The sequence below is a fragment of the Pezoporus flaviventris genome, unplaced genomic scaffold (assembly GCF_033815535.1).
Source record: "Pezoporus flaviventris isolate CSIRO_AGI_PZ_B2104156 unplaced genomic scaffold, CSIRO_AGI_Pfla_v1 ptg000213l, whole genome shotgun sequence".
NCBI classification, from domain to species: Eukaryota; Metazoa; Chordata; class Aves; order Psittaciformes; family Psittacidae; genus Pezoporus; species Pezoporus flaviventris.
The window spans coordinates 5,637,637-5,665,380 of record NW_026892761.1 but is presented as its reverse complement, the minus strand read 5'-3'; the positions used below and the strand labels follow the sequence as shown (position 1 = coordinate 5,665,380).

The 27,744-nt window shown below is 40.9% G+C and overlaps 1 protein-coding gene across 8 annotated transcripts in view; it reads right to left on the bottom strand.

The window, feature by feature from the left end:
- Nucleotides 1–27,744, bottom strand: part of EYA2 (EYA transcriptional coactivator and phosphatase 2) — a 166,684-nt gene that overhangs the window by 108,797 nt on the left and 30,143 nt on the right. For 7 of the 8 annotated variants that reach the window (XM_061441575.1, XM_061441571.1, XM_061441572.1 and 4 more), the window contains exons 2-6: nt 18,289–18,407; nt 15,018–15,066; nt 14,271–14,413; nt 11,392–11,508; nt 203–270 (exon numbers count right to left, since the gene is read on the bottom strand). In XM_061441575.1, coding sequence (XP_061297559.1) covers nt 203–270; nt 11,392–11,508; nt 14,271–14,413; nt 15,018–15,066; nt 18,289–18,397 — 486 coding nt within the window. In that variant the 5' untranslated portion in view covers nt 18,398–18,407. Of the gene's footprint in view, nt 1–202; nt 271–11,391; nt 11,509–14,270; nt 14,414–15,017; nt 15,067–16,349; nt 16,395–18,288; nt 18,408–27,744 lie in introns of all 8 variants that reach the window. The other variant, XM_061441577.1, reaches the window with a different exon arrangement.

Here is a 27,744-nt window from a genome sequence, read left to right as displayed (position 1 = left end):
GTATATACACGTCTTAAAATTAATTAAGATATCTAGAAGTCCTGGACAGGCCAGAGGAGTAGAGCAGAATGGTGTTCAGCAGAATGCAGGGCAATGCCTTCCTTAAATATATGTAAACACCAGAATAATCTTTGTGATCTACCAATATTCCAGGTGTTTAGAATAAGTGCCAAGGTTGCCAATACTAAATGCTGAACAATACCTGGTGCACAGCACTGAATCCTGCAGAATTTGTCAGGCCATTAGCTCCCTGGTAAATCCCTGTAGTGCCTAAGGGAAAGAAAATCATGGTCATAAAACACACCAGCAATCAAAATAACAGGATATATTAATACAAATAATTTCCAACAGGAAGTAAAGTACTGGCTCAGTAGAAGAAAGTATATCACAAATCTTAACAATTGCAGGCTGTAAAGACTTTTGGCTATTACTGGAGTCTGCTAACTGAAAGGCATTCAAAGACAACCATTATATATACTAAACCAAACACAAAACTAGGAAACAAAGCTGAAAAACAAGGATTCAACCCAAATTTAAAATTTATTTAGTTCTTTTTCCAGTAAGTAATGAGAGTATTTTTTATCATCTTCTGCAGGAAACTCCGTCAGAGTATGTATAGAACCATGCACACTCTGATTCCAGGTATGTCCTGGAATTTGTCCTTATGTCCTGGTGTTGATAGCCCAAATGTAAGAACAATATTGGTGGGACAGGAAGGAGAAAAACCATTGCTTCATCCTGGAACATCAGGAAGAGAAAGGATGGGCATGTGAGTTTTACATAGTTCAGTTCCAAACAAAGCAGGTTATGTCCAGCCTAGCCTCCTGAGCTGGATGACAGATTAACTAAAAAATTTTATGGGTGGAGAATTAAAGGTTCAGAGAAGATCTACAGGTACAGTCCTCCTTTACTTCCCATCAGGAAAGCGGTAGGAGAGCTGCAAGTTTCCCATCCCCTCGATACTGCACCCCTGGCAAGTTCTAGCCTTGATTTAACTTCAGTCTCTGCCACTTTCTATTTCAAAATTTTCCATTTCACATGGGTAGGGAACTTCCTCTGGAGTTCGTGTGGTTTGATGAGAATTTATACCAAAAGTCTTCTTCCAGTGTTTTGCAACAGTGCTTGCTCCAAAGGCTGGCTTGTTCATACGCAGGAGGCAGAAACTGGACTACGTCGTATTCTATCATAATGGAAAGCGACTCCAAAGAGCACTCAGCCCCACTACTTCTGCAGTGAAAGAGGTATGATTTTGGTGCTTCGTGGCCATCTGAGCTTCATTTTGTCACCTCGATGCACCTTAAGAACAAGATCTAATCAGGCACTCAGCTTTTTTTTTCTTATCTGGTTTCTTATCATATGAATGACTTTGAGCAGTGCTGCTTTAACCATATGACATTCTGCATGTTTTCATGCGGCAACCTTTCTCCCCAAATCCACTTGCTTGTTTTTATTTTAAGACGCCAGCTTAGCTAGGGAATGGACAGCTGAACAAACTCCACTCTGCCAAGTGCAGCTACAAAGCACATGCCCTGGGAAATAAATCTCAAGCCAAAAAGAAATAAGAGGGAGGACTCTGCCCTCCAGAACTAACTGGCTGCCACATGCGGTCCTTAAAAAGAAAAGGGCAGAGAGAGGGAAAAGAGGGCGCAGGTGACTGACAGGCACTTGGGGTCTCCCAAGTCCCCTGCACATGCTGGGCAGGCGGGTTCAGGTGATGTATCATCCTTTGGAGGCAGTTCTGGGTGGATCAGTATACAATCCCTCCTCCTCCCCACAACCCATATGGGGAGCCTGGCCAGAGCAGCATCCCAAAGACAGCCACGCATTCAGCTATTGGCACTTCCCCACCTCCCACCCATGCTAGGCTTTAATTTCTGCAGTTTTTCAAGATGTCATGAGTATGTGGCAGGATGAATATATTCCTGTGGTAACTAAGCACTTCTCACCACTGTGAAGGGAAGTAATAGAGCCCCTGTGCTTACAGGCGAAAACAACTTTCACAGAACACAGAACAGCTCTTTTACACCAGATCTCAAAAGAATACAAGGGGAATTTTTGATCTAACTGTCATTTAAACAATCCATCATCCTTTATTAAAGCTGTCAAGAGGGGGATGAGTTACCTCGAGGGACTCATGCTTTATGTGTAAACTGTGATGAGAACAAGTTTATTGCTGTGTTACCTGCACGATACCATAGCCTCCTGTTTTCCAAACAATCAGAGAGAAGTACAAAAAGGAGAGATCTGCACAACTGAAGTGAACTTAGCCATGAAGAGCAAATGTGTCCATGCACAAACAGGGCAGGAATGTGAGCAGGGAGGAGGGTAGAAACAGAAGGGTTGAGGTGATGGGGAACAACTCATGCTCCATAGCTTCCCACAGTCCACTGTGACTACACCTTAAGTAGTGGATTTTACACTGGTTTTAGAGAATATATTTTTACCATTTTAGCTGGGCTAAACTGAGATCAAACACAACTGCTCCTCATGAGCAGAGAAAGAGGTCAGCTTGTTACAGTTTCTTTGAGCAGTGAGCAGCCTTGTAGAATTCAGCAGTTCAAAACACATATCAGAACCTGCCCCAAATGCTTTTCCTCCCCAAGTTGTTGATAACAAATAAACATTTACTGTGAGGTGGTGAGGTGCTGGTACAGGGTGCCAAGAGAAGCTGTGGCTGCCCCATCCCTAGCAGTATTCAAGGGCAGGTTGGAGAGGGCTTGGAGCAGCCTGGTCTAGTTGCAGATGTCCCTGCCTGTGGCAGGGAACTAGATGAGCTTTAAGGTCCCTTCTAACCCAAGCCACCCGATGATTCTATGATTTCCACAATAGGAGTAATTCTGCCTAGTGCAATTTCAGTTTTGCATCAGTAAATCTGACACTTAAACACTATAAAATTATCAACAGACCCTGCATTCTGGCATTATCAATTTAGCCCTGTCCCCATGTAACCATTTTTTTTTAAGGGCTTTCCCTGGTCATAGAATAGTCAGGGATGGAAAGGACCTTAAGATCATCAAGTTCCAGCCCCCCTGCCATGGGCAGGGACACCTCACACTAAACCATGTCACCCAATGCTCTGTCCAACCTGGTCACAGCACTTCCTGTAATATTCAGAGATAGACTGAAATGACATTAGAAAGCACTACTTATGCAGAATGAGACACTCCTAGGAAACCTCTCGGTAAGGAATGTTCATGAATGCCTGGCCCCCTCCCGTTTCTGAGTGGATACTGCACACTTCTATAGGACTTTTGCTTTCATATATATTGGCTTTTTCCCCTGACCTCTGAGGACAGCACACTATCTCAAACTACAGCTGATTTTACATTTGCAATACTGTAGATCTGCAAGCAAGTGATTTGTTTCTATCTTGCTAGCTCAACATCAAGTAATTGCATTCAAACTTCTACTTCCAAATCAGAAACAAGCCGAGGATCTCTCCCTTTGGATCTTCTCCATCTGGAATATGGTTCACATCTGTATTCAATCAAACCAGTTGCTAAATGTCACAATGCCTTCATTCACAGGTAGCTTAAAGAACATTTAGCTGGTAATAAAACAATCTGGACTCTAGAGTAGAATAGCTCTTCAGATGTATGGTACTGTAAATGTTCCTGTAAAGTATGTATATCACAAACACACTTGCATGAAAAGATACCGCATAAAAGGCATGCATATGCTACACATATTCAGTGTCATGACTTTTCCTTGATAAGTAGATGTGGCCCTTCTCTGTATGGATGTCCAAGGGCAACACGTATAGAGAAACTCTTTGTGAGCTGATTGATGGTATGTTCCTGTTCTCACAGATGGATTTCATTTGCTATTTTCCCCTCATTCCCTTTTTAATTCAAGTATTTTAAAAATCTATGCCACAGTCAATGATGATTTCAATGCTGCGTGATCTGGACTGTGCTCCTGCAAAAACTTTCATGCCAGCCTTTCCTTCTTCTCAGTTTCTCCCTCTCTTTCAGTCACTGCAACAACAGGCTACATTTCTTCCCCCTCTTCCCAGCTAAGAGCACATTCAAAAACTAAGGAAATACTTACAGTTATGTTCAGTATCTTCAGAACCAAGCTCTGGCATTGCTAAAAAAAGGATATTGGTGTCTTAGGGAGTTATGATTACAGTGATGGGATGGGCCTGTGGTATAGTTCAAATCAGTATCAGAGGAAGCTTTGGAAACTTTGAAAATCAGGTTTGTGTCCTTGAAGTTCATGCAGCTAGGGGCCCCAACATCAGGGAGGAGTTCTCCAAGTCTCCTGTACTGCTCAAAAGAGGGTAAGTTGCTATATTTGGTTTGAACATCCAGTATTCACCAAAATACTCAACAATCAGAGGAGGAGATAGCCAGGTTTCACACAGGTGAAGAGCAGGGCATTTATCACAGCTCACAATTGCCAGCAGCAATTGTGAGTCCATGACCACTCCAAAGAGGGAACACTGGACTGAGATGAGGGCATTCAGGGGGTGGCTACCATGGGCACTTCTGAATAGGCTTGACGTAGAACAGTGAAGCTTAGATCCAAGCGTTTCCTCTAACTTGTAGATGAAACACATTCACAGTGGTTCCAGGGAAGAGTTCTCTCAAAGGATTATTTGATCACTTAGCACTAATAAAATAAATGCCTACAGGGTTCAGCTGAACTGCATGGTATTTTACAAGCTTGCATATAATGGCTTGTGTATTCTTACATTAGCAAGCTGTTTTCCTACAGAAAACAATGTTGACTGTGAGTGATGCAAGGAAAGGCCTTAGTTTAACTCCCAGAAGAGTGTGCATTACTCTACGCTATGAAGAACATCTGGCTGAAGACTTGCGTGTTGTTCAGAAAGGTTCTTTGCAGTGCTTTAGCTCTTTGACAAGCTAATGTTTCCTGCAGTAAATATTGCCTTCTCCAAGCTGCTACTTTTTTAGTGAGAGGTTAAGCACTCATCAAAATTACCTCCCACCAGCTATACTCCAGTGCCTTGTAAGGTTCTAAATCCTACAACATCTGCCTGCATTTACTGGGCAAGAAAACTCATAAAATGTTGCATGGCTGTCAGCTGTGCAGGTATTTCAGGACTATCTGACCTGTGAAAGGAGAAGAAAAACTCAACCCATATGTATTTTGCAGCATATTGCTCAACTGCTTGCCATTAGGCATAATGAACCCTTCCCCAAAACCAGTCTTGCATTTCTGTCTGGAAAGGCTCAGACACTGTAGGGAAGAGCGCACTGTATTAACCTAGGTGAAAAGTATGCTTCTACAATGTTACAGCACTTGACATCAGCAGTGTCTATTAAAAGACACTGCTCCCAGAAACATATGAACACCTTCTGCAGATAATACTCTCAGATATGCAGCCCATTTAACCAGTCATTATGTCCACTGGTCTCCCACTAGTGGGACCCCATTCAGCCCTGCTGGCCTGACCAGGTGTTTGCGGGCAGTGTGATATAAAACACATTTCATGGCACAGTTTTTCTGAGTCCAGGCTGTTCCCCTGCTGCCTGCTTCTGGGAGTACTCAACCGACAGAGCCTCAAAAGGCTTTAATAAGTGATGACCAGAGCAGTTTTAAGGGCCTGGCTTTTACCATCCTTTTGAGCCTGCTCACCTGAGCTGCTCAATCCAGCTCGGCAATGGTGTTGAAGGTGCTGGGATGGTTTATATTTATTCTCAGGATTTGAAACATGGGAAAGCAACTACATTTTATCGTATTTTTGAGAAAGTGTTTCTTTTAACCACTACTACGAAATGATGCTGCAGCTATAGAAAGAAATCACACTGGATTCTCTTCAAAAACCAATCACAAGGAATGTTTTGGACCTGAATGTGAACATCCTTATGACAGTGATGTACACTGTCTCCGTGCAATCCCTTGTTGAAAAAACAACCAGCAAACCTAACTTTATTTGGGTGACTCCACAGACATCAAAGATTAAAGGTTCCTTCAGCTGCAGTTTCATCCTGAACACAATCCTCCACTGACAGATCATAAGACATGATAAAGGAAAGCTGGATTTGCCACCTCCTGTGCTCTTTAGTGGCTAGAGGGTTCCAGTTCCCAGGTCAGCATTAAAATCTGAGTAGCCTTGTAACATCGACTATCACGCAATTGGAGATAAAAATATGGCCAGTGAGCACAGCTACATGTTTAGCAATTACCTTCCCCTTGATCAGGGTGAACTTCTAAATACTCTGATGAGCCCAGACAGAGCAGCCCATCTCTCTATCACAAAAACACATTTGCTCCCCCAACTTCAGGACCATCCACCCTGGTGCCTACTCCTTCCACTAGCATATCCTCTTCCCTTGTTTAACAATAACCAAAGAATGAGTTCTGACTGGAACCTCATAAAAGCAGTAAATGGCAGAAGGTAGAGCAGGGCTTTCCCTTGGGTTGCAGTAGCACTGATCCTTGCAGCATACAGTGCATCACTGTCAACACCTTTGCCTCTCCCCTTGACTTCCTCCTCCTGTAAGACAGCTCATTCTAAAACAATGTAAATGTAGCATGGTCAGCCCCTGGTGTTTAAAAAAATCTTTGAAAGGGAGACTGCCTGTTATTCTTATGAACCTTGTATTTACACTGTAAAAAGTGAGGTCTGACCCCTCCTGAAGAGAGGCCTTTCCCTGCTGAACTCGCCACAGAGTGGAGCACAGCTTTACTGCCATACTTTTAAAACTGCAACTAATGCAAACCAGCTGTAAAGCAAAGGCTTTAGAAAGAAACTACCCGTTTTCTACTGAGGTTTTAATTTTATGAATCTAAGGCATCTGAGTGACAGTTTGCTGAGGACATGCTCTCGCTGTCCTTTATCTTCTGGGACTTCAAATGGATTCACTATCTGGATGCCAAAGTGTGATCCATACTTCTCAAGTGTAGATTCTCACACGTTCCATCACTAGGTACTTAAAGAATTAAGCTTAAAATCAAACATGCCACTTCCTTTGCAAAATTCACGCATGCAGAGCTAACCATTCATGCCAAATAGATATGTATGGCCTCATATTAACTACGTAACACACAAACTGGCACACAATTGCCATCAAAATTCAGGCATCACTTGGAAGCAGTAATTGTCCAGATTATCTAGATATCAACAAGAACCAAAATGTTTCCAGCCTAAGAAAACATTTCAATTGATTAAATATTCAGATTTTGGTCTTAGACCAAGCGAACAATTCATAAACAATTAATTCCACAAATATAAGCAATACAATTAGCCCATTTCAAATCAGTGTTGCACCAAATAAATGCTTCTTTCTGTTCATTATTTGACAGCTGATCAGAATGGACTCTACAAAGAAAACAAATGCTCAGCAGTAGCAAAGAATTTCAGTGCGTAGGTCTTTGGCCCCAAATTTCTGTCTGTACTGAACTCAATACTGCTTTGCAATTCCTTGGCAAAGGAAAGTTATCCCAGTTACATAACTAAATTTTCCTTTGTAATGTAAAAAGTATTTTGTGGGTAGATAGATTTGGATATTAAAAAAATATAAATAAAAGTGGTCAAATCTTTCCCTGCCCAACGACAGTATCCACAGTGGTCTTTGGCCACAACTTTAACTGTTGTGCAACTTCATAGTTTCATACCAGCTGTCATTTTAGCAATAATAACTGAAGAGCAAGGCATTGTCTAGGAATTAATGACAAGCTGAGAAGAGATGGCCTGATGTGCAATAAAGGGGTAACACATGCTCATGCAACCACAGGAAATGCTCTATAAGCTGGCTGCTCTATTGCTCTCTCTGCATAGCTCATAGTTTTCTATGTTAGCTAACATGCTGGCAGGGTTTTCTCTTTGTATTTTACATAGCTCACTAAATGTTAAGTTTCTTATATTCCAAAGAATTCTCCCTGACCCTCAGCAACTACAGTATCCTTAACTGCCAGATTTCAGTCTATTTGAATGTTGCTCTGACAGTACACTATCATATCCACTGTTACATGGCAATTAAAATCACTAATTCAATCTACCATTGTGATATAGGTTTTTTTTTTATGAGCTATGGAACTCACCAATCTCATCTTTTGTATTTATATGTGTGTGTGACATATTGCACTAGATATTTGGCTTGTAAACCCTTCCACATTTTATTTATTCTCATGCTAGGGAAACATGAAAATAGATTTCCCCTTCTGGCTGACAGTAAAATATTTTTTTTTTCTTTACCACTTAATCACCAAAAGAATGTTTTATCCTCATTCTTGCTTTTTAGTGGATTCTGTTCTTGCTCAAGAACCGGGGTACAGTTGATAATTGGAGTTAAAGATGAAAAAGCTAAATGCTACCACATCACACCTGCCTCATCTGTGTTTGTATTGAAAATGAAATGACTTAAGAGAGAGCAGAATTTGTCTTCTGAAGTACCATTTTACTGACAACAGCCATCACAGAGGGGAGGCTACAGCCTGACACATGTATCCTAGCCACAGTTAGCATTGGTACCAAAGAAACATGGCACTTACTGAAGGAGAACATTTGTCCTAGAGCCCTGTAAGACTAAGTATTTGTCACTCAAGAGATCATTTATCCCTTGGTGAACAGTGTAACACACATATGATGGGTGCCTATTTGATGGTGGGACCATGTAACTCAGTTATGAGGAGGAATCACACAGGCTACACAACCTGCTCAGGAATCACAGGCTGGCCACTTGCCCACTTGCAGATGACTTCACTATGTTGCTCTGGGAGCTGGTTCTCAATGGAGGCAAACAAGTCCAAAGTTACTCCACTTATATAATTGAGCTATTACCATCTTACAATACTTGCAGAGATTACCTTAAGAAAATCATGTTTTCCTTATACTTTAAAACACAAAACTGAGCAGCACACACTCCTGGAGATACCTTTCCTTGCTGATTCCCTGCATGTCACCCTCTTCAAGATCGCTTTCAGTGTGATGCAAGAAACATTTTGTCCTTGAAGTGAGGGTTAAGAGCTTGACTCTTAAAGTCCCCTGAAATTTGGTTTTATAAAAGTATTATATAAAATATTGCCCTTTTCAGCTGCTTTAGCCCATTACCCAGAGTCCCTGCCTGGATCAGCAATGAGGTGACCTAAAGGACTGATGTGAACTTGGCAAAAGCCTCAATGGCCCTGGAGCTGGGTGGCACAGAGAGCTGCTTGCTTGTATTAGGGAGACAAGAGTGATCACCTTCCCACCCCCAAGTGCTGTGGCGTGGGAAAGCACTGAGCACACATTCCTCGGTAGCACTCAGCACAGGAAGGCTCCTGGCTTCTCACTTAAACCTTTCACTAGCACTCAGCAAGGTAAATAAACCGTACTGTCAGGGAGCTTCAGACTGCTCCTCTCATGAGCAAGAAGGGTGGAAATATTTGTTTACAACAGGAAGACACATTTGCTCCTGCTCCCTTTGCCTTGGAGTAAGCACCTGCCACTTGCAGAAACTTTTTCTCTATTTTCTTTTGCATTAAAGGCTTAGTGACAGGCTGAAATGATCTTTCTGGCATAAAAATCTGAAAAGAAGTTAGATTTCTCCTAATACCACAGCATTGCCCTAGGGAACACTATCTGAAAGCACTTGGGCACATTCATGCTCACACACATATGCATGCAGTTCCTCCCAGCCTGTTTTGGTACAACACACGATTGTGTCACTATTGTTTGCAAGTGTAACATTTTCAAGTGCACAAAATTTGCTTGTCTAAGCCTCTTGACTGGATGAAGGGGCCATCTTAAAAACTGCAGTCCCAACTAAGTCGAGAATTTGCCTTCTTAAACAGCTCAGATTCTTCTAAGCTAACACAAAGCACATGTTCTGGGGAAACAAAAAACAACAGAAACCCAGACAGGATACACCAATCTTTCAAGGCAGCAAAAGAAAATGCCAGCACTTTGTCAATAGTGGTGTTACAGCCAGACTCAAGACAAGTTTAAGGAGCAGAATAGAAGCCAAAAACTGAACAGGACAGGTGAAACTTCTAGGATTCAAGGTGATTAAAAAAAATGCCCAAACCAACCACAGGTTATATATATAGCTTGGGGATATATATATATATATAGCTTTTATATATAGCTTGGGGATTGTTTTTTGGTGCAACATTCAACCCAGATGTTGAATGCCAGCATGTTCCATGAGGCATTCAAGGTGGTTTTAACTTCAGATTACCCAGAGAATTTAGACTACACCCAAATTTTAGTGCTCCTCCTCCAATTCATGCTTAATGACTCAGCAAGTCCCAGGAATATAAATAAATATGTAAATAAAATTCAACATAATTCACAAAGGAAAAGTGCACATACTGGAGGAAAAAGTATATAGAACACCAGCTCAATAATGACAACGTGCCATATGCAGTTCAGGTTTCTCTCCAACAGCACTAAAATGCTCAAAGAAATCAAATAACATTCTAGAAATAAGTTAAACGGAAACAAAAATGAAATTCCACCATTTTCATTTACTTTACACTTCTCGGCAATTCAGATTTAAACCCTTTCATGACTTTCTTGAGTTGACAAGTCAACATTCCATTCCCTGAGAGCTGGTGTTTCAAACAGCTTCTCAAATGGAATGACTAGAGAACAACTTTTAAGTTTTATTTTTAGAAATAAAAGTATATTTTGGCCTTCCTGGTTGTACAACAAAACTAAGTGTTATAAAGCTACCACCAGTACAAGGCACTCTTCTAGAAGCCTTAAGGGAATCCAACTGAGTATTTTATAATCAATTATTATTCTGACAGACACAAAACAGTTATTCTAAACTTACTAAATCCTAGCTCAGTAACCTTGAGGAAAAAACAGCTGCTTTCAGCTCTGCTCTTCTTTCTTCAGTAGTATGTAGGTTATTAATGATATGGGTACTCAGGGAACTAAACCAGGCAGATGTATCTTTGCAGGTATCAGTTACATTGTAGCAGTATTAAAAAAAATACTTTTAGTATCAAAGTATCAGCTTTTTAAAATGAAAAATTAGTGGAGAGAATATACAGCAGTTTAACCACAGAGCAGTGTGTTCAGGACAGCATTAAGTGTAAAACCACCTTTGTTTTGTTCCCACTCAGAAGCCGGGAATTCACACTAACACAACAATCCCAGGCACACAGTCACAAATTAATTACCCGTCCCATCCCGTCCCCCCCCCCCCCCCCCCAAAAAAAAACCCCGCAGCTTCTGCAGGAAGGCAAAGCTTATATTGATCATATGTGACATTTTGCTATAGTATACTAATGCTAAATCCAGTACCTAAGCCAATAACTAATGCTCTGATGAGCAAAACAGATCTATGAAGACTTACCTCCTTCCCTATCCTGGTGCCCATACCTAAGTATTTCATTGTAATTGCAAAAGAAGAATTCGTCTCATGTGGGCGTACAGGATTCTGACCTCTCTTACAGGGCATCATTCTGCAAGGCACAAGCTGTACTCACCATGCATCTGGTACGTGTACGGTGCTTGTCCGGCTGTCGGGGTACCGAAGCTGGATCCGTAGCTAAGAAACCCACTCTGTCCTGGAGAATGGCTCAGGCTGTCCTCTGTTTTAATGCCTTTGGGGCATACCGTAACAACCAAGAGCAGAACATGAGTGTTTGTCATACAAATGCGTGAAGAAGAAAGTTTAGGAATTAATTTTTCAGATATATTTTAACCTAAGAAACTCCTTTTTCCTACACTTTCATTTTTAATTACCTGCATTACCCAAGAAGATCTCTTCAATAAGTCACATAGAGTCATTACAAATAATATTTGAGTCACTACATCCTGTATGAACCCAAATGAACTTTTGCTAAGATGGGTAAACAACCATGAAAAATATTGTTTTCAAAAACAATTTCTGAACAAATAGTTTTGTTTTAGAATTAAGCAGACTCATTGACTCATGAGCTTTCTGAACAGCTACCAGAAGCAAGCAATGACTAACAAAGCAAAAGGACCTTCAGCGAATTAACCTCAAGACTTCTATTCTCAACAGAGTTATCTTTTACTTGCATTGTATTTTCAGCTTTGATAGTAAAATATTTATTGGCAAGTTATAGAGGAGGGTTATCATCTATTCAACTAGGTACAATACACAGTTCAGGAACAACAGGTAAGCCCTGAAGCCACAAAAATCTTTTCATTACTAAAATCAGGCAATTAAACTGACAATTTATAGGGGGAACAGCAACAGCTGAATTAAACATTGCAAGATGAAACCTTTGCTGGTAGTGAAAGGGGTTGATATTTTATTCTGAGATGCTGCTGAGATTGTACAGCTGTATTAATAAAATAAACAGCTGAAAGGTGTGTTTTATTATGAACCCTTTGGGTTGGGCGTGATCCTTCCCTCCCGTATGTACCTATTTTCACAAAACAAAAAATGGCCATTGGGCACACCCCGAGTGCTGGGACTAAACAAAGACCCTCTTGATGTCCTGGATTTACACACTTCCCAGGCTGCTGTCATCTTTTAACACTTGTAGGCAAACCTGCCAAAAGACAAGTAGAATTCATGTGCTTTTCACCAAAGATGCTGTTTTTTAGCTTAATGAATCTTAAAAGCAAAGTCTGCATTTGCACAGAATAAGCTCTCCCAGAGAATGTTTTCTCTAATAAAAATCACTTTTAGCTTTAGGTGTGAATAGGTGCAATGCAATTTGAGTACAAGTTAGCAACAAGATGACAATGCTGCATTGTGAAATGCAGGAAGTTTATTTGAACAGTGAATGAACAAGTGATGGTGCAAGCATTCGGTTCCATTACTGCTGGGGAAGGGAAGGTATTTGCAAGTGTGTGCAGAGAAGCTGCCTTTCATAACATCCCATGCTTTTCAATGACATCAGCACTCTGCTTGTGAGCATTCAACCTACCCCAGCTACAATTAATCTTCAACGAATGGGTCTTTTTGGAAGTCTAAAAATTGTTGTCAGACAGCGAAATAACTTAGCACCAAATTAATTTCCACACAATGTTCTGTTTTGTCTAGAAACTGGCCGAGTTTTATTTTTGTGCCTAAAAACAATACTGCTTCATTGTTCTTGGTTGTCAGCCAGGTGGAGTTTTTCATACGCTGTGTTGAGTATCTTAGAGAGGGTATATGGGCTGGGGGAGGGAAATCACTGCTCAAGGATGCTAAGAGGTCATCCACAGGATTTATAAGCAGCATATGGGCCTGACACATGTATGCCCTAAAGACTCTAGGCAGTAGCAAATGGATCTACTTTCACCTGCTCTAACAGGACAACTGTTCAGAGTTTGCCTTGGAAATCAGCCAGCTGATGCAAACACATACGTAGCTCCAGGAAAGAGTCTCAAAACATTCTCTCATCATCCTGGTAGAGCTTCGGCTCTGCCAAGTCCATTTCCCTGGCTTCCAGAGCATTGCATTGAATTTCCTTTCAGTAAAGGCCTTGTCAATGGTGTATAAAAACTTCTTGTTGGGAAAAGATACTGTATTTGCCAAGCAAACAAAAGGTGTTTAACAGCACAGGAGAAAACAGGAGTGGAAACAGAACTATGAAGCCATCTTAATGCTACAAGACTCAACACTCACAGGATGAGCCCAAAGCTTTCTGTTAAAGAGCTGTACCCAAGCAGGAGCAGTATCTCCTTGGTCTTTAGGAGTGGTAAGTACTTCCCAGCTCCCTCAAGGACTTTCTATTTCTATGCAGAGCTTGAGTACACTCTTACCACTTGGTTTACCAGGCATTCCATTGTCAGGAGTGCTGGTTTAATTAGGCCCCTGCCTGAACCCCCCAGCTGCTCCTGCCCAGCACTGTCTCCTCGCAGCTGCTGGCAAGGCTCTGCGCAGGAAAGCAGGGAACAAGGCTGACTGGGATTAGGAATGGTTACTGCACCTATAGCTAACAAGCAGCCCTCACATAGGAACCACCTTCCACAACTGAAGTACTCTGTACCATTTCACCCATGCCTGTGTCTTGGCTCTTCTGTAATAATATACAAAAAGTTTCTCTTAAAGTAGCTTTTATCATTGAAACTCCTGGAACAATCAAGGAAGGTAAAGTGTACTTTACCTAAATATCACATTTACTGCAAAAGACTTTGTCTTGGCAGTGAGTCATGGAACACTCACCAGCTACTACTCCTAAATGGTACATCCCATTGAACCTGACTTTCTCCTGCTGCCTCATATCCTACTACAGACTGGTCCAAACTTACCTAGCTTGTAAGATCAAAACCCAAGATACCAAGGGCTGATAGTTCAAAATAATCTTAACATTTTTAATCAAGTCAGATAAGACTTCAAATACGTTTTTTTAAGAGCCAGAGGACAATGTCCTCAAAGGTAACATGACATCAGAGCACTCACTGTAGGAGGGTATGCCATAGGGCTGCCCTGGAGGAGGATAGGCAGTGTAGGCAGCAGCCTGCTGGATTCCTGTGCTGTACTGAGTCTGTCCGTACGTTGCCATTGTTGGGAAAGATGGGACTGTCACTATATGGGGATAATGTCTATTCAGAACAAGAAAATAGAAAGTTTAAGGCAATAGTTCCTGTACATGATCTTCTACAACACACGTAGAACACTTCTAGATATTTTCATAAAATAACATTCAAATTACAACAGTGAATATTTTAGGACTCAGAACTGACTAAACTGGGGCGAAAGTTAGTTTCAGTATACAGCTCCTGATATGAGCTAGTAGATTAAGCTAGCTAAATGCACAGGGACTTCAAGACAGTGCAAAATATGTGCTAGTAAAAAAAAAGTAAGTAAAATCAATGCTCATTTTTCATGTTTCATTTTGATTTTGCCAAACAAGCAAGTGCCTGACATTTCAACATATTCCTCTGTGGTCACTCATAAACACAAGAATATTTAAACTGATAAGGTTTGGATTCCCGGGGTATGGAAGTACCCCTGCACAATACCTCAAACCTTCTTTCACTCTATCTAACAAGATTAAGAGGCAGTTACTTCATTGGGCCAGAGACATGCAGGGGAACAGGTGGATGGGCTTAAGGCAAATGCTTTTTAAGGTGACAGAAGTCTGCACAAAATGGCTGTTCAGCAAAACACATTTTTGAAGTTTGAGCGCTTGGTATGAGCACTCACTTTGTCGAGTACAGATGGAGCGGACACTGCGGTGCTGCTTTGCTGCTGCCTGGAAAACAAAATTAAAGGGTCTTAGTTTTTCAGCATGTTTTGTTCTGTGGCCAAGCCAACACCACTGTTTTTACCACTGCTGGTTTAAGAAAAATATACAGGAATTAGAAGACTTTGGTTTTAGTGAATCTCCATAAACTGAAGTAGGTAACAAAGTTATTCTCCACTTAACAGCAAATATAGATTTAGTTTTTAACTTAGGGTGATACTGACTGATTGAACTACCAGTTTCTTCTCATGGGACTGATATCAATCACGAAGCTAGGCTTTGGTGGGATGACTCATATGCTAAAGGCTACAAAAGCAACTATTATGATTACCGAAGTGATTTAAGCTTACTGCACTTTTTGCCCTTTTAGGGTTTTTTTGTACTCTCCTAGACCATGACTCACTTTCTTTAAGGTTATTAAAATATATCAAATCAAAATAAATATTAAAAACACAACAGTGTAATTCTTTTTACTCTATCACCTACCTTAACCTGCCAGCAGTCAAAATACTGAACCAGTAGGAAATGTATTGCACCAATTACACGTACAGGATGCTTTCCAATGTACCGAACAGTTGTGTCCTAGAACACTACTGAAGAAAAATGTGCCACCACCTTTATTTAGAGATCAATTTAGGCTTAATTGACTAAAATAAAAATATCTGAATTCAAAACTGCAAGCACTTGCAAGTGCTTTCCTGTGCCATATTCCACTCTTTGTACCCTCCTCCACAACAAATTCAATCCTTGTGCCCTTTCTGATCCCACCTCTGCTAAGCTGTCCCCCAGTTCTGCCAGAGCTCTTCCTTTGGCTGTGTACAACCCAAAACACCACAGAAGGGCAAATATCACATCTATGATCCTCTTCTGTTTTCCTCCAGGGTCCCCCAGCATATACTTACCTGATGTCTGCACAAATCCCTTTGCAAAGGATAGCTCAGGTAGGACAGTGTGCCAGGGGAGGGACAATGAAACCTGCACAGCCCTTATCACTATCAGAATCACCCTAAGCACTGATAGAAACAGAACCATAAGGACTCACTCCTTCTTCACACTCTTACAACCCTGAAAGAGCTTGGAAAAATAAAACCTACCACCAACCCTGCCTTAGTTCCTCTCCCCATGAAATGTGGGTAACAGTAACCTATTTCCCAAGCAATGGGCAGGCAGGCTTATTTTAAAAAAAGATAAAAAATAAAATCTGAAAAAAGATAGTGTTATACAAACGTACATATTCTTTTACACACAGATATAGAGGAAAAGACTGTTTTTAAATCCAAAGCTGCACTTACCTGACTCCCCTTCAAAGTCACTATGAAAAATTCGCTTTGACTTACCTGAAAGAGAACAGTTATGGAAAATTAGATTTTTAGATTGAGAAAAGAAAACCTATACCATTCTGTTACTGATCCTCATTACCAAACAGAAATATAATGAAAACATATACTTTTTTAGTTTCATTCATGCCTTTTACATTTGAAAGGAGGCAGAAAAGACAGGTTGAGCATAAGTTTCGTTTCTCTTTAGAAACTTTTTATTTTGAAATTTAAAAAAATCTTCAAACTTTTTTATTTTGAAAGAGTAAATACGTTTGCCAAGAATGCCAAGTGGGAATTTACTGCATGGAATATGCAATATGGTACTGCCATTGCCAGAAAAAGGCAAGTTGAACTGACACGTGCACCCAAAACACCCAAAACAACCAAAAGTGTAGGACTACAGGCAGAATGTGCACTTGACAATTATATTGAGATAACTGTATATCTCATGATAAGCAGCCATAAAATGAGCAGGCCACACATCTACATAAATAAGTATTGCTACCAGACTCAGTAAAATTAAAATTATATGTGCAATAAAGAGCATACACTTGTGTGCATTTATTGCATTAAAAGCTCTGTCAGTCTAAGACTTGATAAACATGCAAGTATTTTCCTGTTCTTCAAATTAACAAGAAGTATTTTCAAGGGAAAGAGCTTAATCTTGGAAGCACAAGGGATCATCCTGCAGAAAAATAACCTTAATACTTCTGTAAGAAACACATCAGCCTGAGCTGCCACTAGCAAACTGGTGTCTAACAGTACAACTCTTATGTTAGCTCTTAGGTTAACTGTCTATATTAGCTCTTATTTATATTGTATAATAATAATGAATAGTTCCTGCACCAAGAAGTTTACAAAATGCTGAATTCAAAAATCATTTCTAGCTCTAATCTTTTCTCCAAACATGAAGATTTAAAAGGATGTTTCCTTTAGATTGTTATCCCTTTGACTGCTTTTGTAAATAGGCAGCTCACGATGTACGTGATTTAATCACGCAGTTTCTAATGCCTCAGCAAACATGCAAGCAAACACCTCCTTGGCTTCTAAGAGCCTAGAAATGAAGGGTTAAACATACTACTAAAACATAATAGCCAGTGCCTTTTCCTAACTCCCCTCTAACAGGAAGGCTGACAGATCCTGACCGCAGCAAACAATAGCTGGGATTGTACTAGCAAGAACTAGTTCAGCTGCATCACTTGCCAATAATTTTTTTAGCAGATTTAACATTCTTCTGTTTCCTTCACTTGAACAGTATGATGGAGTTGGGGGATGTGGGGGGAGGAGGAGAAGAGCAGATAAATTTCCATCAGAGCCTCAGCCACTGAAAGAATTTGTCCTTGGTACCTGCCAAATGTGAAACTTCAGAGCAGACGCCAGCAGGGCTGACCGTTTGGAGATGATAGCAATGATCTCAGAACAATGCAAACTGGGGCACAGAGATGCTTTGGCAAAAGGTTTCCTGGCTTTACAATACAATGTTGGGCCTGGGAGTCCCCCCACCTCAACAGCAGCAACACAGCCACACAAGCCCAGGGCTCACGTTTACACTATTACTGGGGCTCAAGGGGTCCGAAAAACGCCCTACACAAAGTATGTTTTATATCTGCAATTATTCCAGTGGAACAAACATATACATGCATGTGTACATATACATATACACCTACTATGCACAGATAATTATCTACATATAAGATATTCCAATTCCCTTTGAATTCAAACCATCGCCGTAATAAAGGATTCAGCCACAACTGGAGTGTCTACAAAAAAATTACTCCAAAATCTCAGCTGCTCACTATGCTGTAGAACTAACTGTCAGAAGCAGAGGCCTTGCATGTAGCCACTTCCCTTGGGTTACATACACATACATGTTTTGTTAAAGCCAGTAAAGTCAGTGGAAGAGGCAGCCTACCTTCTATGTCATCTGGAGCCGTGGCATAAATGTTGGAAAGGTTAAGCTTCAGTCTGTCAGGGCACTCTCTATTTACAGTCAGGCTGGGTGATATCACTAGATCTAGCATTTCCTTATACCTGAAGGAAAACAAAGGAAAAATATAATTTATTCATTAATTATGCATGCTTACTAATGATTCTCCTTTTTTTTTTTCCCTAAGAGTATAAATATTAAAGCTGATTACCTAAACCCAAGCTTCATATGAATTCCACGTAATAACATTCACTAAAGTTTTCATCAAAGGGAAATGCTGAATTAAAATGCAGCACTCGTTCCCTTGGAGATTACACTCATCTGATTAATGATTTCTCCTTCTTCCTGGATTTTGCTGTACAAAAACTGAATTTCCTGATCTCTCATATGCTATTAGAGTGAGAACATACACACCAGTGTCCAGTGAGCTTCCAGAACAGACTACTACAGGCTGAAAATGAAGCTGAGGGCAGTTAACAGCATTATCTAGTCTTACAATGTTAGGACTGCTGATAGATCAGTCGAGGGGACACCTAAACCAGGCACTTATCTACAATGTCCTGATCATTAGGTGGCAGCGATACAAGGACAGTCCCTTTCACATAAATAACCTCATCTAATTTAACCAAATATTTCAAATGAACAATATATAGGACTTGAATCTCCAAAGAAAAAATATAACTGTGTGTGCACAACCTATGCTATAATGAAAGCTTACGACCTCTGCATTGCAGAAACAGCTCAGGAAAGAGAATGACTAAATCCTTATTTCATACCCTATGTGTAACATGGACAGGTTCATTCATTCAAATACCTTGATTTTCAATACATGTGTAACTCCAGCTATACATCTTTCAGAAGTGAGTTCCAAAGAAACGGAGCTGCTTGCTTTCCACAGAAGTACTGGATGGATATAAAATTTGGCATTAAGTGCATAGATATGTGCTTCTTTGCTGTCTGCAGACACACAGAGTATGTCCTTACTTCAATTCCCTGGATGCTACTGGGGCTAATCCGGGCTATTACGAAAAAGCGTAACTGTGCTCTTGGACAGCAGTGCCTGGGCAAGAGCAGATCGGAGGTGAGATCGGAGCAGATCGGTGGTGAGTGGATCCAAAGCACGTTCCTGCAGCCTACACGGGCTCCCCTTTCTGCTGAACGCTCTACCTGTGGAGGCATCTGGTACACACTGTTTGTGGACTGGGACCTATCTGAGCTGGACTACAAAGGTAGCAATCCATAGCACTCCTAAAACATCATGAAGTTAAAGACAACAACACATAAACCTGAAATCTTGACACTGGGCTTCTCAAATACTGATCTCTGGGCTTCTGGGAGAAGCAAAGATGTTCGTTTTGATTTTCTGTTTAAATACCACTGTATGACTTTATCAGCTTTAGGAAGCAGAGAACAATAAATCACATGCTCCAAGCTGGTACCTGCAGGCACCATTGAAGCATATGTGCACCCGCTTCACCGGCAATCTTGGGCACAGGGTAGGCAGGCTGATGCCTCAGAGCCACAGGCTGTCAGGCAGTGAGGGATCATCACGGCCCTTCTGCACACTTTGCTTATGCCAGAGGAAAAACAGATTTTTTTTCCTGAAATGGCTAATCTCACTCTTTCACTGGCTCAGCTAGGCTGCCACGGATCATGAAGACAAGCAACTATAGCTCCTAAGATTCTCTTCAAAGCAGCAGGTTGAGCAGGGTCTCTTTTCCCAGAGGAAATACTTTATTTGAATCCAGTGGCACCCAATTACATTCTGTCTGCCTGGCTGGGAAGGCAGGGTTCACTTTTATAGTGGGGTTTCCTTTTTACTGTAAGCAATATCTGATTTTTTTCCCCTTTATTTCCTTAATGCTATACCTGAATTGAGGAAGAGCAGTCCTGTCCCAGAACCTGTGAAGCTGGGGATGCTCTACACTGTTTCTCAGATAACACATGCCCTTCAGCATAATCCAAAACCCCATCATTCATGACACTAGCCAGACTGTTGCCAAGTGAATGGGAGCAGATGTTTAAAGGGAAATGATCTTTTATAATGATTAATGTACTTTAATTACATCATCATTCAGAGATTTCATTAGCTACTCTCTGACTGATGATTTTCCTACTGGTTTTGTTCTGTTCACTTTGTCACATCACACTTCCCTGTATTTGTTCTATAACATTTTCCTGGCTTTTTTTTTTTCCAGCTTCCATTTTTCTTTAAGGTACATATTAACTGCAGGTACAAACAGGTAACTTCTCACAGAAATGCCTGTCTAGTGCATGTCATGTATGTGCTTGTGGTGTTAGTGGCTTTGCCTGTTTTGCATGCACCATTTACTGATTTGTTTGTGTGCATTTCTTGCTCTGTACTTCTTCACAGGAGTTTCTGAAAGCCCAGTTTTAACAATGGAAATCTACAGAAAATCTCCAGTAAAATAACAGAACTGGGATGGTATTTAACACCGTAAATGACATGCTGGAGTGCAAATGATGAAAATATCAGGTCTGTTTGCTTTCTTTTCAGAGCAAAAACATTTTCTGGCTTAAGTAATGTACAGTAAATCAGTAATAAAAAGTTTGCTGAATATGAGCTTTTATTAAAACCAGTGATGGCAGCATCTAGCATGTTGGGCTGACAGACATCTGGAAGAGCTTTTGGCTTCTGTAATTAAGAAGAGCCTTGTGTGAATTTGGTACTCAGCTTTTCCATTAGAATCCCTACTCAAAACCCAATATTTTGCCCTGAAAGTTGGTCCACAAAAATCTCTGCCAAGAACAGAAACTTTTCTCTTGACTAATGCTTAGGAAGGAAAAAAAAGAAAAAACTACTTTTCAGTCATTCTGAAGCTAGGAATGCCAAATTCAACAAATTAAAGGTGTTGGGGTAACCTGCAAATCACATTTTCTTTTACAATGATGTTCTGAAGGCAGTGATTCCAGACCCCAATTTGAAACTCTCAAAGGTATGCTGAACATCAATCTACTTAACAATTGCATTTCTCTCCAGCAAAATGCTCAAAGATGGATGTAAGTGCAATGCCAAAGCAGGATGCAGCGGGCCGACTGAGACAATAAGGTGCTCTGGATACCAATGGTGATGAGAACTTCAGGGACAGTATTTTGAAAGGATGAAGCAGGAAACCACCATGGCATCGTGGGCAGATGCAACCACACTACAGCTCTGCTCAGCACAGCCAGAAGGCATCAGCAAGAGAGGAAGGAGACTCCTTCCAAAGCCTGGACCTCTGCTACCCGGGCATAATTTAAAGCATCTCTCAGCCTGCTTTAACCTGTTTTAAACATCCTCTCCACAACACACTAAAGGCATCATCTCAGGACCACAGGCATTTCCATCCTCACTGTGGAAGCAGCAGGCTTGTTCCTGGGAGCCTGAATATTTCACTCATTCCTGGGGTAAGAAGACAGCATTCTGGCTTCAATACATTCAACTACATGAAGCAGAACAAACATTCAAAGGAGAACTTCCAGGACACTTTCAGTAAATAAGACACCGGGGTAGTAAGTAGTACCAGGGTAAACTCAATTGCCAAGTGATGAAGAGGTTTCAGGGAGAATGTGCACGGAAGAGCAGAGCATTTGCCCTGCAATGACAGCAGCCTGCAGGAGTGGTTGAGTAACAGCATGTTGATGGTAGAGTTCAGAAAGGACATACCAGAAGCAGAAGACAGTATAGAGTGGGGGGGGGAAAGATGGCATACTTGTGGAAAATAAACAGGATGAGCACTGTATCTGCCATCAGTGGAGGAACCGATTAGTTAGGAGCTCTGCAGAATGAAGCAGGTGAGAAACTGAAGATAGGACTCCTGCCCTTGAGAAAAGCCTGCCAGATCCTACAATGGGAAAGACAAAACACTTTCAGGGAGTAAGAAATTGCAAAGAGGGACTGCATTCCCATGAAGGAAGAGGCAAATCTAGAAATTACTCTCCCTGCAACAACTCCATGTGATGATCTTCTCAAGAATTTTTACTCTTATCTGGCTAGAGGCCAAGCACAAAGCTTAAACCACTAGATCTTTCTAAACACATGCATATGCCAACACAGAGCCCTAGGCAGGAGGGGTACAAGCCAAGTCTGCTGCTGGCTTTGCTGGGAAGGGGAGGAGCAGAGACAGAAACTGCAGCCTAAATGAACTGCAGCCTAATTGCAAGAGTAACATTTTTGTCTTGCTTCCATGACTTTATCTGTTTTTAGTTACTTGATCAACTACTTTCACATTTATTCTTCTCAAAAAAATAGTGCAGATTAGTATGTAGAGATCTGCAGCTTTATGATTCCAGTGCTACTCATCCTAAGAAAGAAGAAAATCTGATTTCCCACTTAGTTTCAGCAGTGAACTACTGAACAGTAACGGCAAAAAAGCGGTAAGACAGGTTTTTCAGTCTCTGATACAAAGAAAACAAACACCCAATCCTAAAAATTTTGTCTTTCCTTCATTCCTAGGAAACACAAGATTTAGCGTAATTTTTTTCCACATGGGTAAAGTTTTCAAAAGCACCTGCTCTGTCTCATTAATTTTCATTTGGAATTAAGCCTTCAACTGTTTTAACTCCTTGGGAAGCATGGCAGCTTTGCCAGAACTAGCTGGTTGCAAAATTATACTCCACATTTCACTCTGCTCCTGCACAAAAAAGTACTTCATTCATAAGCAGAAAAAATGACCTTGTCTTGTGGCCACCTTCCAGGTGGTATAATAATAGTGTATCTCCCATACTGAAGATTTTGGCTACTTTTATCCACACATTTCAAAGGCAGAGGAAAGCAATTTCATTTCCTCTGTCAGTACATTCCTCCCCACACTGTTAGGATGTTTTCTCTCCATCTATAATAGATCCTTTGTTCTTTCCATTTCAAGAACTCAAAAATGCTTCAGCAGGTGAAAACCACAATGCTGTTTTCTCTTTTATGAAGAATCTTGGCTCATCCAAAAGTACATCTGATAGATGTAAGCAGGAAAGGCCTGAACAGGCATAAAGTTAAACCTGAGCTGGCATAAATGCTCATGTACAAGACTGACAGTACAGCCACGATGACAAGATATCCTTCCAAGGTGACCTGCAGGGCGGCAAGCCTCAGGCTGTTTATATTCCTGAGAGCTGCCTTTTGCTGACGTAGTGCGACGATAGAAGCTGCAGTACTTGTCTGGATTTATCATTGCCCAGCCTGTTCCAGACACAAAAGTAAGAGGACTCATAGTAGTACGGCTTGTACAGCACCTCGGGGTGGAGGTACACAGTTGCGTTACTCTTCACCACATAGTATCTCAGGCTAATGATTAAACCAAGAGGAACAAGAGAAAAGTTATGTGACAGACAGACAAGGGACAAAGCACATCAGATTGAAACTAGAAATTAAACTGAGGTGGTAGTGAGGCTGCTCCAGATGACAGACACAGAGTTAAGCTTTCCTGCGACTGCTGATAAGATTCAGGCAAGTACTAGAGAGGAGAAAAAATAAGTAGGCAAGAGAAAGGAGCTGGGTGGTGCACTGCCTAAACTCAGCCCACAGCGGGATGAAAATAATCTTCATTTCAACTGAAGCAGAATGCCACTTGTTTCTGAAAGAGCTGGGGAGAAAGCCCCATCTGAGCAGTGCCTTTGTGTGGCTGAAAGAAAGCTGGGCAGAGGCAGTGCATGGAGCATGCAGGAACATCCAAGCCCTCCCTGGCCAGAAGACAGCGGTCTTGAGCTCAGTTCCCTGTGTACATACTGTCCCAGAGATTTTACATCTTATTGTGGGTCTTCTGAAACATTCATCTTTTTTTTTAGTCCAGCACTGGAAAAACTACAACGCTAACAAAGTAAAATAGACATACACATAGTGCTTCAGTTTAAACAAAAGAACTCCAACAAAAAAGCAACCATCCCCAAAACTTGAAATAAGAGCACAAGCACTTAAGACATAGATCACAAATAGGTTCGTTAAGTCAAGTAGTCAAATGGAAAGCTTGTCACAAAGCAAAACAGCCCTTACATTTTCATATTGAGTCTGTATATCTAAAATAACCCAATTCACATAAAAAAAAAAAAACTGGGTTTACTAAGATTTTCAAATTCCTTTTTTCTTTTTAAAATGTGTTAATTCTAAACAAGTTTAAGAAAAATAACTGAGAAAATAATGAAATAGACCATTTCTGTCACACTTCAGAAACCACTATTGTTTAAAAATACCCAAAGTATTTCAACAGCTCTAAAACCCTTCCCCACATGGATTTTATTTTGTTTTCTTTTAAATGAGACAGTCTTTCTGATCAAAATTCTACTTTCACTGGAAATTTTCTGTCTTGCTCTAACCCATAGACCAGACAGTAAAAAACAGATGAAAAACCCTGTCTCATGCATTTTTTTGAGTCAACTCCATGTATTTTGTCTTTTTTGAGGAAAACCTGCCTTCAGATTTCTGAGCGCTTGGGGCTGGCAAAACAATAATTGCATGTCTTGTTTCCAGAATCCTGAATTTCCAGAAGCATTGGCTTGCTTCACCAGGCTCCATCACCTGCTATTCTAGACTGCTTGTCAATGATTTTTAAATTTTTTTTTTAAACACACAGTTTCTTTCTTGTCCCAGAGCTGTTGATTTAAAAGAGCAGGCTGTCTTCATACAAGTGAATGTTCTTCCTACTCCTCCTAGCAAGGCTTCATTACTCACTTCTCCAGGTGCTCCTTCCTTTACCCCCATGCTGCAGACAGAGCAATACTAAGAAAGAGGGAGGCTGGCCTGGGCTCTGATTCATCCCCCTGCAATTAACAGGGGAAGAGATTGAAGGAAGATAGACTAAGGGAAGCAGTGGCGTTTTCTGCTTGAGCAGCCCAAGGTAAAGGGGATTCAGTACACATAAAAACAAACAAGCCAAGCTACCTTCACTGTTTGTTATGAAGGCACAGGCTGAAAAGGTAGCTTTGAAAATTCAAAGGAAGCTCATGATAGGGTTCACACACTCTTTCAATCTGGCAGCCTAACCAGGAAATACAGTATATAATTTGAGTCCCTGTTTTTTGAAATTCAACACTGAGATTTCACTTAGAATAAGTCAAAATAAGAAATGCTACATAGAGCAACATTTGCAGAAGACCTTATTATTTGCCAAAGAATAGAATTATTGAGCTGTCTTACTGTGGACAATCAGTACAAAGTAAGTAGGTAAAGAAACACTACAAGCTTATAGCCTACAGTCATTTGAAAGCTAAATTTGTATGTGTATAGATATACATGCATACACACAGATGTACATGTATCTCTTTCAGTTTCTATATTTCTCTTTGAAATTCATAAGCTTTTTAATTCCCTTACACCTCTTCCCATTCATATTCCTCAAGCACACCAGGGCTACATGTAACTGCAGAAAACCACTCTGGCAGTTCCAGCTGCAGAATCATGGCCCAAAACACAGAACAACTGCCTACAGAGGCTTCCCTAACCGGGTCCTGTAGCGTCAGGCCCATGAGACTTCTTTGTCACTACCCAGGTATCTCCAGTCTGAAGAATTATGTTTTTTATCCCTTCTCTTCAGAATCACAAAGGCTAAAAACTCACTGTAATGTCAATCACAAAAATATGGTTTAAGAAAAACAATCAGATTTGGAATGAGGAAGTAGCAGCTTATAACTTAGATACTCGTGCTGAAATCACCTGGGTTCTGTACAGGAGTGTGCAAGAATGTGTTTTGTCTTCTAGCATGTTCCTCTTATGTAAAGTCAGTGATTTCATCTAGCTTTGAAATTTATAGAAAAAGAAGCTCTGAGAAACTAAGTAATTTACTATTCTTGAATAATAACCTCCATGAAGAAGAAAACCTAAAGAAAACAAATAAAGTAACTCCTTCCACAGTGAAAGTTGGCCATTAGCTGAAACAAGTGCCAAAGTGAAATATTTTCCAGGAAGTATAGTGCAGGATGGCTTTACCTTGTGGAGAGGAGCAACTGTCTTTCTCGACAGATGGATGGCTCCACATTGTTGTAGATTTAAATGTGCATGGTTGCCCATAAACATTTATACCAACCAGATCCTAAAGAACAACTCCCTATTCAAAGGGTAGCAATGCATCACGCATGAACTTCCTACAGAAAAATGAATGTGCTAGAAAATACTCGCCCACAATGTTTGAGAGATAATGCTCGTAAAACGCACAGGTAATTGTGTGCAGGAAAGAGTGGTGCTCACATGGGAACAGTCCCCACACAGGACATTGCTAGAACAAATCAGTTCTGCCCAGACAAAAAGAAGAACAAGCCTAGGTCTGAGGCTCAGACCTGGAGTTTTCTTCCCACCATGCCCCTGGTAGCTCAGCTGATCCTCTGGCAAGTCCTCTGTGCCTCCACTGTGCTTTGTGATCTTTGTGCTCCTTCCTTACAGAGACTACAGGATAAGTGTTCCTCTTCTGTTTATGTGAAGAATCAACTGGTACAATAGATTAATTTTCCCTATGACTGCAGTTTACGTTGAAGTAAAACAAAGCAGCTTCTACCAAGTTCTTTAATGTGGAAAGCACTTAGTTTCATCCCCTGTGACTGGACCATGTCAGACAGCACTGCTACCAACACTGCATCAACAGCAGGAGATTTTAGAAAAACGCGCTTGTACGCCTTAAGCACATTTGCATCCAAATTGTCCACAGGGAAGATGATGCCAAACACTGTCCCACAAAAGCATCATTTCATGGACAGTTAGGAGACATGGAGTGTGCTAAACAGGGTATGAGCCAAGCATGCATTAACCCACAGTTTGTACTGGCCTGGATATCTTTGCCAGTCATATTTACTTTCACAGCTACATCATGTGTAGGTGCTGAAGGAGACAACTGAGGATTGCAGCTCCAGTTTTGCTCCCAAGCTCTGTCACCAACTGATTAGGCAAGTTTCTCAGGACTACATTAAGGCCTCTATAAAATGGGACAGTCTAACCTGCCAATTAAGCTGGTTTTAGGGGCTGGAAAGTGCTCTGAAATCCTTAGGTGAAGTCTGTTACACCATTACAGTATCAATACCCATGCCGCTGAATAACGACAATCCAGAACATGAGACAGCCAAGAAGGTTGTGAGGCACGAGCGCTGTCCTTCAGGGCATGTTCTCTCACTCATTTTTGGTCCAAAAGCTCTCCATTCCCAGACTATGAGAATTTCTTCACCCTTTTGATTTACTTCTTAAAAATCTCAGAGCCCTGCAATGACTGCAACAACCCAGTGAGAAAGGTAAGCCTGCCCCTTTATAACAGGCCTGTGTCAGCGCCTCTATTCTCAGCCTGTAAAGGAGCAGCATTCAGGGAGTAATAATTCAAAAAGAGCTATGGGAAAAGAACTATGAAATATACGTTAGTAAAAGGACCTTGGATGTGAGGGAAATATCTAGCATAACTGTACAGGTGAGGCTGGAGTGAGAATGACGTACCCTTTCCTTGGTTAAATCCCTCAAGTCAGACTTTCTCTGACCAG